Source organism: Diadema antillarum, unplaced genomic scaffold (assembly GCF_040938485.1).
Source record: "Diadema antillarum isolate AM-2024a unplaced genomic scaffold, OU_Dant_1.0 seq00001547_RagTag, whole genome shotgun sequence".
Lineage (NCBI taxonomy): Eukaryota > Metazoa > Echinodermata > Echinoidea > Diadematoida > Diadematidae > Diadema > Diadema antillarum.
The window spans coordinates 360,074-381,806 of NW_027272276.1; the positions used below are offsets into that span (position 1 = coordinate 360,074).

Sequence of the window (21,733 nt, forward strand, 5' to 3'; positions counted from 1 at the left end):
TTCAGCAACCCGAGTATGTACCCAGTATACCCATCATTTTTATCATGGCTATACTACAGAAACTGCCCTTAACTAAAAAATCCCATGTCTGGCGATTTTTTGTTTTGTTTTGCGGCTGTACATGTACTTACTCACTGAATAATCAGTGTTTCATTCATTCATTCATTCATTCAATCATTCATTCATTCATTCAATCGTATGGCACAATATACCTGGTTGATACCGTTTGATGACATATTGCTAGTCACCTGGGGTGAACCACGAGGGGTCGGCATCATTCGCCTGTTTTGTGGGTGGGTAGGTGGACCACTTCACAGGGTTAGCGCCCTACTCTTTGTGATGAATGAATGAAGAGGGATCTTTTACGTGAGTGAGCCGTGGCTAGTTCACACACGGGACCTCCATTTAATGTCCTATCCAAGGGACAGAGTGATTTGCTTGTAACTAGAGGGGACAGAATGCTTACACACAAAATTGCTCTGTGAGACCCCGGAATCAAACCGGGGTCCTTTGGATCTGGAGGCAGACGCACTACCGACTGAGCCAATCACCTCCCTAATCATTTTTTTATTTGTGAAAGGCAATTTGTCAATCAGCTGCAATGACTTTATGTATTCTCATACATAAAGATACGGAAGAGTTGTGGACTTTAGCTGTATCACCCCTCCTGGTTTTACTAGGATTCATATCACTGTCTCATAAAAATGCATGGAACTTGTGTTTGTCATCTTGAACACGGAATAGATATTACTTTGAAGCATCACCACTCTTGTCTAGTACAAAACAAAAACACTACACACACACTTCAATGATGCAATCATTCAATTTTCAGAGAACTCGTACAAGATCATCCAGATCATTCAAAACTTGGGAAGTTCATTCCATCTGATTTTGCAAGCGAACAATTTCATGATTTTCTCACATGAACATATAAAAAGCATTTTAAAAATGAAAATACACATCAAACGCATTTGAATTTAAATTAGCACAACATTGCCCTGATGAACGTCTACCGTATTTAGTTGGTGTGAAATTGAATGACAACTTCTCGTCATTAATTTGAATGAATTTCTCTCTAAATTGCATCAAATAATATTCATAAAGGATGGTATAAAACAAAATGGCATCCTCAATGAATGAAAATGAATCATACGAGAGTTGCTCAACTTGTATTCACGACTTTGAATGCAACTCCAACGAAATTTGGTGGGACAACCTACATTTTGTATTATACCAGTTTTGAGAGTTGCAACTAGAACACATTCATTTCTGTAGATTATCCTTTACCATGATCAAGTTGGATATCTCACCATACACCAAATCCTCACTCACACACACTCCAATACTTTCATTTATACAACAGCTTGCTGAGAGAGAGAAAAAAAAAAAAGACATTCTGGTTTGCTCTCAAAATGTTTTTTCATATCATATCACTTTATTCAGCATATTTATTTTTCTTTATACAATGTACAACTGTTAAAAACAGTGTGGAAACGTTTGTTATATACAAATTTACATCATATGATAAGCTTTGGAAAAATTTTCTCCCAACTTGCGAAAAATCCCCACCGTCACAAACACTCACACAGGTCTAGATATGCACCATTTGGTCCAGCCAAGATTTTTTTTTCCCCATAAAAAAAAGAGAGAGACAGATAAAGACAATGTATATGACATAGACTTTACATAGAGACAGTGTTAAACCAACATATACACAATGTTCCTTTTCCTTTCTTCTCTCTACACTTTCACATCACAACACACCTCTACAATGTCAATATTCCTCTCTCTTTCTCTTTCTCTCTCTTACCCTTTATCACTCCTACCAATGAATCACTTTCAAAATACCTCTCAAGAAGACAAGCATACTTTGAACAAAGTGAACTATTAAGTAATTCTTCAATTTGTGTCATGATTTATCACTCTTCTGTCACACTCCTGACTGCAGTTATCTGCTGGACTATGTATTAAAGCTATATTTGGTGAGGTTTCAAACAATCCCTACCTAAGGATCTTATTCCTTAACTTTACTATATGCTCCATATCATTCAGGATGGCAGCCACTTTAAGATATTATTATCTACAGTACTGCAAAGTTATCATAGGGGAATGTTTGCCTGGAATGAGCCATTCTCATTCAAACATGCCACATCATTCGTGCCAACCTTTGTCTAAACCACATGCTATAGACTCTCAGCACAGTTGGGATGATGGTTACTGAAAGAAGGTGCTACCTAAAGTGGCAATTTTCTCCCAGTCTTACCATCAGGAACAAAGTTGCAAGATAAGATGTCATTTTCTTAGTGCCCTATTCTTACTCTCCTAAGAAGATGTTATCTAAATTGCAGATCAGAAGATAATGTGTAACCTTAGTAACTGACATCTACTTATGGAAATTGTTACTATGATCAACCTAAAGATATTTGTTTAATATTAGTTTAGAGAGAATCACTATCTCAGAAAGAAATTAAATTCTTGTGATACAGGAATGTGTTTAGCGAGTTTAAGAAGGTTTTCAACCATCTGGAATTTCTTGTTTTACTCAGACCGATACACTTACATAACAAATGTTCACACATACGAAAATGATATAAAAATACATACAAAACTCTGTACTTGTACATATGTAACAAGCCAAGACATACTAGCCTTTGATTTCAAACATATACAAAAAAGGTCATATGAAACAAAATCAGAAAAGTTTTGTTTACAAACACTATGTTGCTTGTTGAAAGTCTTACATTTCTAAGCATCAACATCAATCACAGACAGAAAGGGCTTAGGCATAGGGCCATGCATGCAATCAAAAGTTTTCAACTTCATTCAACCTATAAATGTAAGTTTATCTGAAAGATGGAATAAGAAGCAGCACAACAAAGGGAATGTGCAAGGGTGCTGAACATTCTACCACTTGATTCATTATTTTCACAAAAAGAAAAACCAACATATCACTCTAATATCATGTGACACATCACATGACCAAGAGGCATCTATGCAGCATTTGACTGATCATGTGACTAGGATGCAGCTTACATGAAAGAGTCAAGTGAAATCCTGCAGCAGCAGCAAGTCAAATCATGATTCCATTGTCACTCAACTTACATGAGAGACTCAATTATAAGGATTTACCACACAGCCAGAAACATGCATTTCAATGTTAATTTGCAATAATCTTCAAAGTGATGCAATCCACAGCTAAGTAACACTGCCAGTACTCTTAGAGGATGATATTTTCCGAGGGCAGGGTTCCACATAAAGGTTTTGGCTGGCACATGTCTGGCAGAATCCTGACCAAGAGGGACTCTACTATACCATGTGACCCACAGGACTGTGAATGATTATTGTCATAGACCACAGTCCTCTCACAGCCTCTAGGTCTGCCATCTTAACCATGGTTGCACTAGAAACATTTCTCAGCATCAGAAAACATCCACAAATCCTCCCTATGACTAACTTGTAGCATAATTTAGGAGTAACTGCATTGCAAAATTAAGCCTTGTGACATAACAATGTGAATATTGTGCATGAGGTGACTGAAAACATTCAATTCAAGTGAATACAGCCAACACAGTAGCAAAATCTTTCCACATAGTGACAATCCACTATACTAGGATCACTACGCTGAATTTTTACCAGTGAAGAATACTGAAGAATACTGTGCACCCAAGGTACAATCAATTATGTGCTGTTTTCTGAGAATACTGTAGTGAATGTACTTTGACATCATATCAGTAGTACTTTGATAAGTAGAAGAGAAAAAAAAGCATCACTCTGTATTGAGACATGATGTCATCTGAGTTATAATCAGTCAATGCTAGTGATATGTAGCTACTTTGGTCTCTTTATCTGTGTAACCTGCACCACACATTCACAGATTTTTGTTAGATCTCAAAGGAACATCATTTATCTCAGAGCAATTCAAGATGCCCTGATGCTATCAAAGTGTGTACAACACACAACTTAACTGCCAAAATGACCGATTCCTACAGTCACTGTCAGTCACACATTTGAATACACTCTCTCTCTCAGAACACACACTCAATGTATTGGATTTATTACCTGCTATACGATCTATACTTTTTTGTTGTTGTTGTTCATTAACATACACAGAAAGCATGACTTGTATGACTATGCAACATATAATGTCTTCACTGCTAACCCTTCAGTTAAAAGGAAAGATATGGAAAGACGACTCATTTCATGACAATGTGGAAACAAGCAGGGTTCAATGACTTGCATTTGGAATAATGATATGTGGAATCATTGAAGAAAGAACGTATAAGAACAATTACATCATATTTGTAGCAACAGGACCCCAAAGCAGGGTACTGACACCCTACTCTCAGGTTAGAAGGACTGAGGAACGGTTCCTTGTATTAGTCTGGTCTATGAGAAGTTTGCAGCTCACTGAACTCATAACAGTGCCTTCTCATGACATGGTTTATTGTCACATGAGTGAAACAATGACAGAAACTGGCAGGTGAATACATTTTCTTTGTCTCTCACTCAACTGACATAGACAACTTACCCTTCACATTGAATCTGAATGTGAATCCACTCAGTCTGCAGCAATCAATGTCTAGATTGCATTCATTATTGCATTCCAATGAAGACGGCGTCATAGAGTGATGAGGGCGCTTTAGCCTCATACATCAGTGGATTGTAGAGTGAGACACAAGAGCCTGGATACCACTTCCTCTTCAAGTCTTCCAGTTGGTAGATGATGCCACAGGAGACATTATCCCTCGGCCCAGCGTGTCTCACCGCCTAGTGCATCTTACCATGCAGTGTGTCTTAGCGTGTCTCATCGCTCAGCGTGTCTTACCACCCAGCGTGTCTTACCACCTAGCGTGTCTTACCACTTGGCATGTCATACCAAGCAGTGTGTCTTACTGCTGAGTACGTCTCACTGATCAGTGTGTCTTACAGCCCAGGGTGTCGTATCATGCAGCATGTCTCACCACCTAGTGCATCTCACTGCCCGGCGTGTCCCACTAAAGCAGGAGTCCTGACCTGGATAGACCCTGATGCCAAGATGACCATCAGCATCCACTGGGTCATCCCATCCAAACTATCTCTCCTGGGGAATTCCCCTTCTGGATTTATTTCAGATTGACCATTGCTTGTCCCTTCACAGTTCAGAGGTCATCACACTGCTCCTACAATAAGAGTTAATAGACACAAAATGAAAAAGAGTTCTCACTATATAAATCATACTTTCTTCAGCTACAATAACTCTCACCATAGAAAGTATACAAAACAATAGAAGCCTATCATGCCATGTCTAAAAGTTGTCAAAGTAAAGACAAATTATTGTGTTGATCACATTGCATTGCATTTTTTTTTTCTGCACACTAATCCTGTCAATGCACAGATACAGGAGCTCATGACAAATTTTCTCTTCTCTTCAAAATATGTAATCATTGTCCCATCATCACTATAGATGCAAAGTGACATGTATCTATTCCTAACACACCAATGCAATACGACACAATAATTACATTTGTATGGCGCTCATACAAACTATAAGTTGTCTCACAGCACTTAACATGACATCATCATCTATAACACAGTTGCTATACTCTCTGAGTACTGAAATTCTCTTTAATTTCTCCTTAAGTGATCAAATGGCTAAAGACAACAAACATAACACAATCATATTTTCATAACAATGGATATAACAAATGTCAATATGTATTCTACACATTGCTAGTGTCTGATCACTTGTAACATTTACTAGAATGTGTTTACTGCAATGCACAATAAAATTAAATTGGGTGTGTAAATTTAGGTATGCAAACATGCACACACTAAAAATGCCTTGTGCATAGAACATTTGTAGTTTTGGGCTTGTCAGTCATGATGAGAAAATGGGAAAGTTTGAAAAGTTCAGTACATTACACACAAAGTACACATTACTCTCAAAGTATTTAGACTAACCTGTATATGACAGAAAATGAATTGGGGGTTGGAGTATACAGAATGTTCTAACCTCAGGGCTTGAAACATTAGTATACAGAATGTTCTAACCTCAGGGCTTGAAACATTAGTATACAGAATGTTCTAACCTCAGGGCTTGAAACATTAGTATACAGAATGTTCTAACCTCAAGGCTTGAAACATTAGTATACAGAATGTTCTAACCTCAAGGCTTGAAACATTATGGTTGGCAAGTTTGTGAGTCTCAAGATGAAAGCCAAGGACCAAAAACTCACCTCTACAGCATTTCAAAATCTACTCCACAACATTTCAAACTCTCCTCCATAGCATTTGACACCCTCCTTTTCAGCATTTCAGACCTAACCCTAACCCTATCTCTAAACAGGGATCATCCTGCATGTTCCCTACAACCCCAGTCATGATGTAGATAATGATTCCTTAAGGTAGAATGGCCATGACACTCACCCCTGGTGGAGCTGAGCTGAGATCACTGTATTCTCCATACTAGGTCTGACTAGAGAGGGAGTGGGATAACCAGGCTCTTCCAATCTCTGTTCTACCTCCCTCTGCTGTCGTTTCCTCAGTGCCTCCTGCTCAGCACTCTCCAGCAGCTTCTTCAAGATGTCACTGTCTGGCTTGTTGTGGGTGTGGGGACTGCTGTTACCTACTGCGAGGGGATGAGGGAAGAAAAAGGATTTTCAATCAATTAATCCAGCATGAGGAAACACATATTTGAACTATGACAAAAGAGCACTGAGAGATATCTATGAAACCTGTACATCACAATGCAAGAATATAATCTGCATTCTTCATTTTAAGGGTTCCTGATCTATAGTATGACTTTGCTGTTGTCTGAAATGTATAGAATGGGTTGTCAACTGTTTGCCTAGAGCTCCATACATGACATTTGACCTTGGCTGACCTTTAGACTGACCTTTAGACTGGACTTCCTCCATCTGTCTCTTGATCTCTCGGTATCTCATCAAGTCATCCATCAGCTGAGCCTCCTGTGTCTTCAGGGACTCATACTCCATGCGACTGGTTTTGGTCAATGCCCTCTTGGAAGATCTCTGGCTGCCCTGGCTCTGCATCTATGGCAGGATTAAGACCAGCATGATTTAAAAGACTCAATCTCCACAACTTTTATAGAAACAAACTCAATTTTTTTCTTTGGAAAAGTGCTCACTCAACACTGCTACTTTCATTATATATCCCGCTCTTACATCTATTCCTCCTCAACATTTTGGGGATCACAAGCTTCGGATTGAGAATTGGTAAAAAATGATCTGGGGTTTAAAGACAGACTTTATTCAAACCAAACCCAGTCAGCATAAATTTGCTGTAAACATGTAGGAAATGCTGTAAATGGCATGGGTTTGTAACATCAAGGAGTGTTTGATCACACATCACATATCTACCATAATAACATGAAGAAACTGTCACAGCACTTCAGTCATTTAGAACTACTCCTTTAGAAGAGGAGACATTGGTGCCACCTTGGGGGGCACAACACCTCCTTTGGATGAATAAGGTCAATAACATCTTTCACCAATTCTAAATGAAATCACTGAACAAAAATCAAAGTCATCCATTTTCATTGACTGTATTATTTCTCTGTTTTGATACAACATTCTGCAAAGAGCATCTCAAATTCCAATGGCACTGGTAGTAGGAATGAGGTAAGGACACTAATGAATGATTACCATCAAACAGAAATCACTACAACAAACCTTTTTCCATCTCATGCTTTTACGTTCCAGAGAATTCCTCTTGAAAGGAGCCATTCTAGGCATCGCCATGGCGCTGTCACTCTCACTACGGTTCAGCTGGAATGAAGGCAAAAGGGAAGTATGTCATCTACTAGCTCATCTCCACTTCTAGGAAACTAGGATTAAACTTAGCTCATCTCCACTTCTAGGAAACTAGGATTAAACTTAGCTCATCTCCACTTCTAGGAAACTAGGATTAAACTATGTACATCTCAATTTCAAAACTCATCATTTTTAGGAAATCAGGGAGGATACTGACTTTTTACAAAGACAGGATATAACAATTTTGAAGTGATTATAATACATGGAAATAACAAATGTGCAGAGAATTATGAAGAGAACAAAAATATATTGTTAATCAGATTTAAATCTACAGATTATCATGCCTGGAAAGTAGTATCTTCCTATAAATAATTTTGTAAAACTGCCAAGTTTGTATAATGAATATCCTATCATTGTCACTATTTTGTCAAACAGCAATTGCTTGAACACCCTGTCTAGCCTGATGATTTCAGTAAATCAAGTTTAACATAAATATTAGGAGCTCAGTCAGTGAGATGGCAAGGAAAAAGACTGACATACCTTTGGCATCGCTACCTTGGAAAGCCCTTCTGTGGTGCCTCCAGTAAACGTCTTTGACCTTGTGATCCCTGAACCAGAGTTCATTCTAGAGTGGTGCTCGTTCCTTTCTCCGTTCACTGAGTCTAAGTAGCCATTGGTCATTAGCTGGATTGGATCAGCAGTAAGACTGGGGTCACCACCAGTCTCTGGGCCAGTGGTAGGCAAGTGAATGGCAGAGGAGGAGGAGGAGGAGGAGGATGAAAATAAGCCTTGACTGCCGGAGAGTGTTGATGTCTGGAGTAGACGGTGGTGAGTGGTGGATGGCTGTTGGTACAGGTTTGTGGTGGGGAGCCCATGGGCTGGAGGTGGGTGACGGTAGGCCGACAGGAGGGAGCTGTCTAGGGAGGAGGCACGTAACCTGTGGAGATGGGACAGACCAGTATGTGATATTTAAACTGATTTTATCACAGTAGACTTTTATTCTATCTATTCATTTCTTCATTTCATGACAATGTCATCTCTAGTGCACACTGTAGAAGTGAAAGAAATTATGGCGATCATCTTCCAATAACTACCAAGTCTGCATCATTAGAAAATAAAACATTCCAAAGATTTTCTAATCTGATATTCAAATCACTCTTCAAGAGGGCTATTTCACCCAGAGTTATACAATATGTACCGGTACATTAATCATGCTATAAAAGATTATATCCAAAATTATCAATAATTCACTTTTAGATTCAGGAAGCATCTTTTTGCATTAGAAGAAAAATGTATTTGAAGAACTACTTTTGTTTTTTGTTGTTCTTTCCGATCACACATGTTTTTAAGAAATAGGTATAAAGAACTATCTGCCACTTCTCAAATATTGAAACTGAATAAATTATGATGAAATACCACTGTTGGAATTTTTTAAAACTTGCTTGCCTTTCTTGATACGGGAGAGCTGCGTCAAATATATCTGTTATATTACTTGGAGTCTGGATAAAAAGAAACACACATCAAGATGACAAAATAATTATTACAAAATCAAATAAATAACAAAGTATAATATGTAGATAATCATACGCCCATCTTTTTTCAGACTAGACAACATCTTTGATATATCTCCCCCCCAAAAAAATACAAAATAAAAAATAAAAAAAATAAATAGATAACTAAATAAAATAAATAAATCATAATAACAATTATATTTAAATCCACTTTCTAGAATAACAACTAAAGTTGAGCTACATAATATATGTGACCCAGTCACCCTGCATCACAAAACCAACAAAAAGTCACCAAACATGGATATTCAGTGGAGGGTAGATTCTGAAAGAGCACTCTTTAAGCTTTAAAATGATGTATAACTCCATTCAAATGGACTCTCCTAACCTATCTAAATATTTGAAAGAAAGCACACACTCTGGAAAAGTGTGAACTGAGAAAAGAGGCTCTGAAGTTTAAGGTGTATTCAAGTCCTTAATCTTACCACACCGTGCTAGCTGTGCAATGAATGGGACAAAAACAGGATGTAAAACGCCATTGCACCAACAACGAAGGGATTATCAGATTAAGCTGAAGCTAAGTAGGCTCTATAGACACCTTCTGCCCATGGCTAATACCAACTTTCAAAGCAGTAGCATCATCCTTTCAAAAGTGATTAGTAATTTAAGTGAAGGGTGTGTAAAGGAATTTTAAGGACAGAAAAGGGGTCTCCAAGACATACTTAATTACACTATTCTACAAAAAAAATGTTCTAGAAAAACTGCTGAAAACACACTTTCCAATTCATTTTATGATGTAGAAGTGTAGAAATGTAGAAGTATCACTCTTTCAGAAAACATGGAAATCTCAAAATTGACTAGGCTGACCCATTTCACCTTGTTTGAGTGCCCACATAAAATGAGGGCATGCAACTTTTTGTTGGTTTTATGATGCACAGTCACAGATGATTAAAAGGCATACATATAAAGACATTTGCATAACATGAAGAATATACAGTACATGCAGATTTGACAAATAACACAAAGAAAGTATACACCCTTAACGAATTATACAATTAAATTGCACAATACAACAAAATTATTGATTCTGCTACAGCATATGAACCTGACTAATTTCCATCAAGAAACATTTTATAACTAAAAGAAAAGAGAGAAGGGAAACCAATCCTGCCCACTGGTTGCAGCCTTGGTCCTCACCTGACTAGATCTCTCCAAGGTACTGGTACAGGTGGCTGTCCCCTCACTGCTGGTATCGATGTCATGTTGGGGGTAGGCTGGTTGGGTGCAGTTTAGTAGGGTGTACCACCGAGAGCTAGCTGGGTGTGAGAGGCAGGCATCCAGGAGACCTATGTGTGTGCCAGCCTGTACAGAGACACAGACAAATGAAAAATAGATTTTGGTCAACATACAACTGTGATATTACTGTTACTTTCTTAATTTCCTTCCACATAGTAAGCACAATTTGGTATTTGTTGTAGGTTGATAGGTTGGATCTCTCTATAGCTTACAGAACCACAACTGTTTACACTCAAACCAGAAACATTCATGCTATGAAACTTTCCTAAATTGGAGCCAATGAAACTTTCACAAATTGCCACTGGCATTTAATGCATTGTGATAATCAAACATTTTATGTGCACTTTGCTTTGCAAATCTTGGCTTCTTGCAAAATTTACAAAAGTTTCATGAATGCAAATATTTCTTCACAGTACTGGTAGTATATCAATGCAGTCATTGTGAGTTGGTAGAAAAGTGTCTGGCAGATATGGTAGAAGGGGGCTTTTGGAGATGGCTGAACAGGAATAAGAGAGTGGGTAGAGTGATCAAATCAAACTCACTAGACAATCTTCCTGGCCATCTGGGGTACGGTAGCAAACATAAATCTGTAGAGTCATGGAGTGAAGATCTGTGTCCTTGGTTGGGATGGTAAATCGGTGTCCTAGGGACACTATGCTGGACCCTGTTTGCTGAAGGGGCGGTGTTTGAAAGGACAGGTGGGGTGGATACGACTGTATGTTCCCTTTGATGAAACTAGATTGGAAGAAATCAAACCAATCATTAACTGTTGCAGGAATATTAATAATGCATAACAAAATGTGTATCAGACATTACTTCCTCTTTTTTTTCCTCACTGTGGAAAAAGTCACTTTAAATAGGATGTGAATGAGGCTGCATATCTGAACATGACACATATTGGAACACCCATTGCAATGTGGCCTTTTAGCAACAAATAAAATAAACATGATCTTTTATTTTCAGGCCAAAAGATGCTGAAACAGAACCAACTATAATACCAGTATGTGCACTGGGTGAGCTTTCTTACAAGTTCACTGACCAAAACTTTCCTTTCTATAAAAGGAAAGAATGCCACTTGATAAGACCAGGCTTTCAGAGCGAAGACAAGTACAGGGCACTCCCCATCAAATGAATATGGTAGTTACAACAAAGTAAAAACTGAGGTTCCAGAATTATCATCACTACAGTCTATAGTGCAAAATTCCCTTCAGTTATCACAAAATTTTGATATAACAAAAGAAAACTGCTGGTCCAAGGGACTTCATTATAAGGGGAGTCACCTGTAGGTCACACATGAACACAAGAAGGTATGATATGGGATGTAATACACTTACAATTGAGTGTCTTGAGATGGTAGCAGCTCTTTGAAATGCTTCAGGTTGTCCAGAGTGATGACCACAAGACCGTCCTGGGGGTCATAATGGCAGCCCATGTGCAGCTGGGTCATGTCATAGGTCATGGGGTCATAACCTTCCTCAGCTATCTCACCAGGTCTGTAATCACAGGATGAACCACACAGTTTAGTTACCACAAGGTTTACATCTATCATCAATTCACTTTTCAACTCACTTGCTTTCAACTAAATTCACAATGACACTCTTTGAAATACCCATAGCATTTTAGCAATGCATTCCATTGTTCTGAGCAAGGTTTTCTAATGTTTTGCTATATGTTAATATCATCATCATTATTATAGTACTGTTATTATCACTATCATTATTAAAGGACAAGTTCACCTTCATAAACATAAGGATTGAGAAAATGCAACAATATTAGCAGAACACATCAGTGAAAGTTTGAGGAAAATTGGACAATCGATGCAAAAGTTATGAATTTTTTAAATTTTTGTGTTGGAACCGCTGGATGAGGAGACTACTACAGCTTGTGAGTCATATGCGTACAACAGTATAAAGAAAATATAAAAGAAAATTCAACATATTTTCACTTTTTTCGCATAATAAAAGAGCAATTGACTTGCCTCTTTCTAAAGGCAGGGGGAATAATATTACCCATAACATTTATCGGTAACGAGTCAGGGGAATGTGTACTTTTTTCAAAAGATGGAATTTTGTGAAATTCTCTTTATATTTTCGTTATATTGTTGTACGCATGTGACATCTAAGTTATTCATACACTGCAGTAGTCTTCTCATCCAGCGGGTACGGCACAAAAACTTCAAAAATTCAGAACTTTTGAACGGATTGACTGATTTTCCTCAAACTTTCAATGATGTGTTCTATTAATATTGCTACATTCTCTCAATCCTTATGTTTATGAAGGTGAACTTGTCCTTTAATGATGCAGTTACTACTAATAATACTTCTAATACTGTGAATGCTTTTGATTATGATGATGATAACACTAATTATAATGCAAATACAAACAATATTGAGCATAATGATATCAATAATTACAATAATATAGTATAAGGAAAAGACAAAAAGAAAATATTCCCAATTTCCTTTTAGTCCTCTAAATTTCGGTTGACACGACATTTGCTCCTGCAATAATAGCTCCGGTCTTATTTTCTCCACGCACTTAGGGTTAGGGTTACAGTTGTGATAGGGTTTTAGGTTTAGTTTGATGTGAGGATTGCGATTAGGGTTAGGGTCACGTTTGTGGATAGAATTTATGTTTGGCTTTAATAGCACGCAGATATTTCATGGGAGCAATTGTTGTAGGAGCAAATGTTATGGAACCAATTCCCCCCCTTCAGTTACAGACAAATATTTAAAAAAGGGAAGTATCAAACAGCAAGTACTGGAAGAAAAGATTGGAAGTATCAAACAATAAGTACTGGAAGAAAAGATTCTAACCTCTTTGCCGAAGCCTCATAGACCCCACTGTCTCCTGCCATGGATTCATCTGACACCGCTGCTGTCACACTCCTTGGGGCCCCCATAGCATGGCCAGGCAGGAGATCTACACCTGTTGGGTGCCAAAAGGTAACATCACCATACTACAGATGCACTTTATGACCTCACTTATGACCTCACTTTATGACCTTGCTTTATGGCCTTACTTTGAGGCACTACACAAAAGGGAATTAATTCATCTAGAGCACTTGGTATTTTGTCATCGTGTGTAAATTTCTCTAAAGGACGATGGGAAGATCATGAATAATCTATTGTGTTTTTCAATTAAAACCAATACTTCAATAAACCAGTTATAAGACAGTTGGTGGAGGACACACTCCTGATTGAGGCTGATATTGCAAACATCCACCCATGGAGAATGTGGTGTTATCTTACCTTCACTAATGGGACTCAGCTGCGAATTGAGAAAACCTTCTTGACTGTTGCTCTCAGAGGTGGCATACTTCAAATCCAGTCCAGCTCTCACCATACTATAGCTCCCTCTGGAGCCGTGACCTGGCAAACCTTGACCTCCAGTGACCCCTCCCAGAGGTAGTTCCTGGGAAGTCAGCTGCATTTGAGCGAGGTAAGCGGCTAGCTGCTCCCCATCCATGTCTTGACCATTACCCTCTGGTCTCCTGTGAGTCAGGTGATGATGGTAGGTAGGGGGCCGCCCCTCATACTGTGGGGTACTACCAGGGTGGGGTCCCTCACTACCGGGGGATTTGTGGGCTGCCCCGCCCGGTGATGCAGGAGGGGAGATGGATGAGAGGGAAGAGCGAGGAGAGAGAGACGGAGCAGACAAAGGGGTTTCCCCTGGTTTCACGGTCTGTTGTTGGTGGTGTTGCTGATGATACTGTATATGATGTTGATGAGATTGTTGCTGCTGTTGCTGCTGGAAGTGGTAGTGGTGGGCATGGGACAAGTTTGTGTGGTGGGAAACCACTTGAGTTTGGTAGTCTAGTCCTTCAATTCCACCCTGTAGGAGAGCATCAACCTACGCGGGAAAAAAAGAAATAAAACAAGAAGTACTCTTTACTATGAGTCAGAGGTATAAGAGCAATACAGCAAAGAAATGATACAAGATGAACTTCTTTATATCAGGTGGAAATAAATGTTAACTTTGCTCTTTAGTGTGAAAGGGATTTATCAAAAGTGCACACACCCATGGTAGATTCAAATCATGACTCATCACATCATGACTAAAATGACTTTGCTCGATATTAAAAGAATGGTATGAATGGGATTGACTTGGGAAAAGTGCACTGCCATATTTTGCTGTACAAAATAAAAAAATTGCTTCCATTTTGGGGATCTCCTTCCCCATTATTTCAATCATTCCAATAAATCAAATGTATCTTTACAAGCATTCTTTTCATATCTTTGCCTTCCTTACCTTTCGCTGTATCAGGTCACTCATGACATCAGGTGACTGGTTCAGCTCTGAATTACTGAGGGCGCTGTTCAGGGAGCCTTTGCTTGAAGCCAACGAACCCCGACTTGACGGACCTAACGATCCTCGACTAGAGCTAGATGACAAGGTTCCCATGGACACACTGGAAAGAAAGGAAGTACAGAAAATGGTGAGTCCTCCGAAGTGGACAAGATTAGGATATCTCATGTTGTCACCTCCCACACAATATAAATGCTCCATTTGTCACATTGAACTAGTATCTTGATTTAAAAAAAGAAAAAAGATAAGCACATCACAAAAGACATTAACCAGTTGAGGACGAGTCCCAAGTGTACTCGGGTAAGTGTCTATGGGAAATGCGTGTTGTAGCAAAATCAGCCCATCCTCAACAGGTTAAGATTGCAAGATGGAAGTTATATAAGGTAAAATTTGGTGCAAAAGTACTAGAAAACCCAGTTTTTCTTCTTCCCCATGTATCCCTAAAACAGATAACAATCAACTCTGTGACAAGATCTTTTCTCTCGGATGATTGGATGAGGGCAGATAGATGAGAATGACATGAAGGTTTGTTGCTGCAGTCTGTCAGTGAGACCTAGATAAGGTAAGAGAACATATACCTCTGATAGGGGGCAGATAGAATGACATAAAGAAGTGCCGGGGTCTGTACGTAAGACCAAGATATTAAGATCTGAGGTCCTGTACCTTCGATGGGGATCCTGACTGCTCCTCCTCAGCTGTGCATTCAAAGACTGTTTGTATTGAGAGAGGTCCAGCTGAGAGGCACTGGTCAAAAGTGGTTGTGATGATGACGTTGGTAGAGAGGAGGTTGATGACATCCGATGACCAAGACGTGAAACAGACTGCATTGTGGGAATGACATAAATTTTCTCATTTACACATTTCAGAGAATATACTTCAATTTCATTTTATTCCTCTTTCATAAGTCAGTGGAACAAGTGTTCCTTGAACTTCAAAATCCCTCAAACAGTGAACAGTGGCAGCTTGTTTGAAAGAGATCAAGAGTATTTGTCCATGGATTGCATAGAAAGTTGAGGTAATAAAATGATGATTTTCAATTTGCCTTTTCTGAAGGACATCCTATACACTATCTCTCTTTGTGGCAAAGATATTACAATCAAATGTCACTGATCAGATAATATGAATAACAAGAAAATTTCGAAGAGAATATAAAAAAAACTTATTCAACTTGGCATGAATAAGAATAATAAATAATGAACCATTCAAAAAACTGTTATCTATGCAGTATAACGTTTCATACAAATTGAGTGTCAGGAAAATGGACAATGGACACAATGAAGAAAACCTTGGTTGAATTGGAGAGAGGTGAGCAGCTTACATGAAGCAGGCCTTGGTCACTGATAGATGACTTGATGATCTGAGGGTCAGTCTGGGTCCTGCTAGATGACCAACCACTGGACATGCCATGCTCCACTCTGAATATCAAAAAGAATAGACACAAAAATAGACAGAGGTCACTACAAGAAAGGAACTCCTTGGTAAGGATTTCAGCTGTAATGCCTCATGTTTGTCCTAATGTCTGAGGCCTCTGGTTTCAGTTCTAGCGGTAGAACAATGCCATAGATAGAATAGGAGCATTGCAAGTCGTGATGACATCATTCAAACTCAATCAATACATTTAGCTAGATAGGATTAGATTGTCAAACAGAAAATGAAAAGCAAATAATGTGGATACGATACTGGAAATAGATCAGACGAATGGTATTCAGGAATACAGTGTTAACACATTTACAAAGTGTAGATTAAATTTTCCATTTTGGCAAAAGGCCATGATCCACTTTCTTGAAAAAGGATCTACATTTCTTGATAACAAATACCACTCTGAAGCAAATGCTGAATGTCTGTTTGAAATGTTAAAATTTGCACAATGCAAAAATCTAAAGCTGAACTGTTCATTATATACTTATATCTTAGACTGACTTTTGTGGGTTTTCTTTCACAGAAAGTCAGGACACAAAACATGCTGCACATATTTTAACCCATTGAGGACGGAACACGCATTTCCCATAGACACTTTCCCGAGTATACTCAGGACTCGTCCTCAATGGGTTAAGCTTCCATACAAACAATCACAAATATTACCTCTTTATACTGTATTTTACCATACACAGTGATAAAAACCTCTGGTATAATTTTACAACGATAATAGCTGATCTGACAACAGCATTCCTATAATTCATAATCACACAGGCAGACAAGACTTGAACACATACACACACAAACACACACTCTTACACACATACATGTACAGGCATAAAGACACTTTGAAAAGGTCAAGCTATACTTAAATAAAGACACATTATACTATATGAATGAAGTTTGACTGAGCTTTATGACTGTATCACCTGTGACACAGATTATTAGCATATTGGTACATATTGTATGAAAAGTTAAACTCTTCCATTGTTTGTTTGCCTGGTCAATTAAGAAAGATTGGAAATTCACCACTGTACCATTCACAGAAAAAAAGTTATAACTGATTTGTTTAACAAAAAATAAATAAAACAGAAAAACAAGGAAGCATTTTTTTCTCCCTTCAGAGCCACAATTTATTCTGAGGCAGAATCACAAAATTCTACAGAATCTCTTTTCAAATCAATTGTACCTCTGGCAAGCAGTTTACGGCATTTTTCTTTTTTTTAATTCTGACTAAAAATTATTCATCTAAACCTCTACAATAGAAGCATCTCTAAAATATCAAATTCAGTCTTGCTATTAGCCAGTGTTCTGTGAAACCTCTTTCTGAATTTGTTTAATCAATTTAGACATTTCTAACTTTAAGAAGAATGCTGACAAAAGACAAAATGGCGGGGGGGAAGCAATCCTACATTCAGCCAGAATGGTATTATTTCTCCTGGAAGTGTTCTGTAGCAAAAGTCTCCTGGGAGAGGAGAGATAGGTTTCTGTCCCCTGAAGCAGTCTGCCTACATGCTCCTAGCTAATATTGGTAGAGCCTCAGATTTCAACAAATGTTTGATCAGGTGAGACCTGTGAAGCTAGTTTGAGGCTTGGTGTCCCACTATGCCTTCTTCCCCAGGTCAGTTTATATTACATGCACTATTTCAGCCCACTCGTACGGCACCTTTCAACATTTTTACATGGTATAGAGTATGACTAATGCCACTGAAAATTAGTCTAGTGATACACATAATGTCAAATGAATGTATGTTTGTATAAAAACATGCCTGGGTGAATATATCTATAAGTATTACCATATGTATCATTCATAATCATCATCATCATCATCATAATCATCACTCAATTATCATGATATCATCAGTGGCACCACTTTGAAAATATGAATATCACATTTATCTGACCTCATCCTAACATGCCATAAATGAATAGCTCTGTAAGACTTGAATGGTATGAACACAGCTCATATCAAAATTAACCACGATATCAAAACAATTACCACCATGTTCTCTGAATGACTACTCACTCTAACAATGAGCCAAAGTGTAAAGGTATGTTCTCAAGTAATGTAGTTTTATGAATGACAAAGAAGACAGAGGATAATACACACTGGAATGTGTCAAACTTTAGGGCAAACACCAAGAATGTTACTGCTCTTTATACGATTCTGTATCTGTGATGTGTTCATAGATAGATACAAACTGTATGTTGGCATGTAGACACCCAGTGTATTCAATTGTCGTCACCAGCCAGGCAAACTAGCAGATCCTTATGCATAATCTGCATGAATGTGACATTCATCTGCTACAGACAGACAATGATTAAATCTAGATATCTTCAAACTTACTGCATGAGAGGAAAGAAGCCTGGGTCCTGGCCCACAATCTGGGCCTGGACTTGAAGGAGCTCATTCCTGATCTGGGCCACCCTGGCTTTAGCTTGGGCCACCTGTGCCTTCAGCTGGTCTGGGTCATACTTGGTACTCCCATTAGAACTTGTGGAATTCACTGCAAGGAACAGACAGAGGGGATTCAGGGTAAAATACTGTAAAACCAGAAATATTTCAAGGCACGTGGACTGGAGCTGATGGCCTTTTCCGCGACATGAAATTTTTGCATATTGCAATGGACATTCAATGCATATAATGTAGACAAGAAGTCTTGCATGCATTTTAGTTTTGTGAATGTTGCCTCTCCCAAAATTTGCGAAATTAAAACGCATGAGAAAATTTGTGGTTTTACAGTAAACGGATCTAGCTGAAATGAGTACAGGTAAAGATTATCAGGGCGCATTAGATGTATATTGTATCTAGTAGTCAAAGCTCTTTTATTCAGCATGGATGAATAGACCAGCTGGGCACTTGGTGAATTAAATACAATATTAAATGACTATCACAGTGATCAATATTACTTTCACTCTGTTTCACAATTCTATAAAATTCAATACCAAACATGCACTTGGGTCTACATTGTAATCCCCTGAAGAGGTTTTATTGGTTACATCTAATACAAAATGCACATGTAGCATTCGCAAGTGAAACACTGCATAACATTCAAATTTGTAGCCTTATTATATTCAGCAAAATATTGACTGTGTAAACTATCTGTATTGAGTTCAAGATATGCCATATTTTGCATTTATGTAACTTTAGCTTATCTTGTCAGTCAGATCACATTCCAAATGCCATAAAAAGTCAATGAGGACTTTTGAAATGAAAACACACACCCTTCACTCCAATCAAGCATTGAAGAATGTTAAAGCCATCAAGGCTATTTACAAACTGTAAGCACATAGTTTCTGTCAATTCATTTTCCCCTCTGATACACAGCTATAATTAAACCCTAGCACTGTCAATCGTACATTACTTCAAGCAGAACTTGGATGATTAAAACCTGTGACGATAAGATCAAGTATACAGTGTGAGGGCGGAAAGCTGCTATACATAGAACTTTATTGTATTGATTCATTTGTTCTTTTGATACCAAATGGCAGGTGGTAGCCAGTGGAGGGAGGATTCTGCATACCATCAAAAAACTATTCTCATCAGCTTTTACGTGAAATAGAGTCATCATACAAATATCTTCATACCAAGATCTTCTCATTATGAATATGATGTATACAAAAGGGAGATCAAAAACAAGCACTCTTGATCTTTATCACGTACGAGAGAACAGCTGGGACCATCTACACACTCTGTAAATCCAATGCAGTGGTATACACTCTCATACACGGGGTAAGATGAAATCCCCGTGATTTCTGGGGCGTGCAATAAGCACCTATTTCTACATTATTCCACCCTACAATCAATCACTATGTCACAGGTCTACTACAGACAAGTTGAGAGAAGAAAGGAACATGGCACAGATAACTGTCAAAAGTTTCTTTTAACAAACTTCTGGCTGACTGCTGGCTTTCAAAGTTAGAGCATTGTTTGCCTAGAAATCAACTTAATGCCCTAAACTACACAATTAGAATGAGGACAACAATTTGGAATTGGACCATTAAACTCTGCTAACATTAAGTAGAACGGGAGAAAAGATCACAAAAGTACCGGGACTGCAACAACAAAAATACAGAACAGAGAAAATGGATGACGGAAGGGAAAGGAGAAAGAGAGAAAATGAATGAGAAGGGAAAGGAGAAACAGAGAAAATGGCTTACAAAGATTGACAACAAAACTCAATACAAAAGATACTCACAGCTTGAGTGTGACTGCCAACCACTCAGTGCCTCACTAGACTGTCCAATCTGTAACGATATGAAGATTGCATCAAATCACTGATTCCAAATCTGTGTTTTAGAATCTCAACAGAAGGAACATTATATGAAAGAGACAAGTGTAACTTCAGTAAAACTTTCTTTATGTCATTACATGACCTAGCCTTCAGTAATGCCCTATGAAGGGAGCCTTCAAAAAATGCTGCATTGATTAACCTTACTGGGGGAAAAGTTTTGACTTCCCGGCAATCAAAAAGGTGTGCCTCTAATGATATTTGTTGAAAATTACTCAGTCAGATGCAGTCGGCTAACAACAAAGTAATATTCATGACATCTTTCTTACTAATACTAATCCTTTTTAAAATCTTTTCATTCTGATTGATGGATGTGAAGTGCATCCATGACCAAACACTAACTAAGGCTCACTGTCAGACACTAGTCACAAATCTTACCTCTTCCTTACTGAGGTGTATACCATACTCCTGTATGTCAGTCAGAGAAGACGTGGAAGGGTGCTGCTGAGGGGCTTGCAGGGGGCTGGGCAGGGGGCTGGGCAGGGGGCTGGGCTGGGTGGCATCAGGGGCAGACTGAGGAACATCGGCATTGGTAGTTTGCTGGAGGTAGGCCTTGAGCATAAACTCCTGTTCCTTGCGCCATTCGATCATTGGGTTTTCCAACTGATTGGATTCTGTGAGGGAGACAGATTTAATAACACACTTTACATGTGTTGCTTGAAGGTTTTACACTATACACTATGGACTGACACAAAACAACATCACAAGTTGAAAATGAAGAGCTCCCTGTTAAACCATGGAGCTTCATCTCATTTGTAGCTCCAAGTTTAAAAAGTACATTTACAATGTAAAATGTACAGTTGTACAGTGGGCATGTAACTTACAGCATTCATATTTCGTTTCTGAATGTAAAATCTAAATCATATTGCATATTTTTGTGACTATGTGGTTAACAACTTTTCTCTTGTCCAGAAATTCTTCTTGAAAAAAAAAATGTAATACCAGACCAAGTATGAAATATGACCCACATGTAGGAGAACAGTGCAGTTTAGAATTGGGGAAAAAACTTCAATCCCTGCACCCTTGGTGAGACCTACAAGTGATCACATGTCAAAGTTTGACATTCCTCCCATCTGTAACTCATACACACACACACACACACACACACACACACACACACACACACACACACACACACACACACACACACACACACACACAC

At 38.4% G+C, this 21,733-nt stretch overlaps 1 protein-coding gene across 1 annotated transcript in view; it reads right to left on the bottom strand.

Moving 5' to 3' along the window:
- Positions 1-5,116: 5,116 nt before the first annotated feature.
- The window catches only part of LOC139710591 (protein KIBRA-like), a 37,316-nt gene continuing 20,699 nt past the window's right edge, over positions 5,117-21,733 (bottom strand). The window contains 19 exon segments of the mRNA XM_071622516.1: positions 5,117-5,159; positions 6,406-6,604; positions 6,875-7,031; positions 7,671-7,766; positions 8,292-8,485; positions 8,488-8,602; positions 8,604-8,688; positions 9,198-9,250; positions 10,457-10,621; positions 11,098-11,290; positions 11,890-12,048; positions 13,372-13,483; positions 13,807-14,407; positions 14,807-14,966; positions 15,527-15,684; positions 16,182-16,278; positions 18,627-18,786; positions 20,479-20,527; positions 20,950-21,185. Of these exon segments, the coding sequence (XP_071478617.1) occupies positions 5,132-5,159; positions 6,406-6,604; positions 6,875-7,031; positions 7,671-7,766; positions 8,292-8,485; positions 8,488-8,602; positions 8,604-8,688; positions 9,198-9,250; positions 10,457-10,621; positions 11,098-11,290; positions 11,890-12,048; positions 13,372-13,483; positions 13,807-14,407; positions 14,807-14,966; positions 15,527-15,684; positions 16,182-16,278; positions 18,627-18,786; positions 20,479-20,527; positions 20,950-21,185 (3,017 nt within the window). The 3' untranslated portion in view covers positions 5,117-5,131.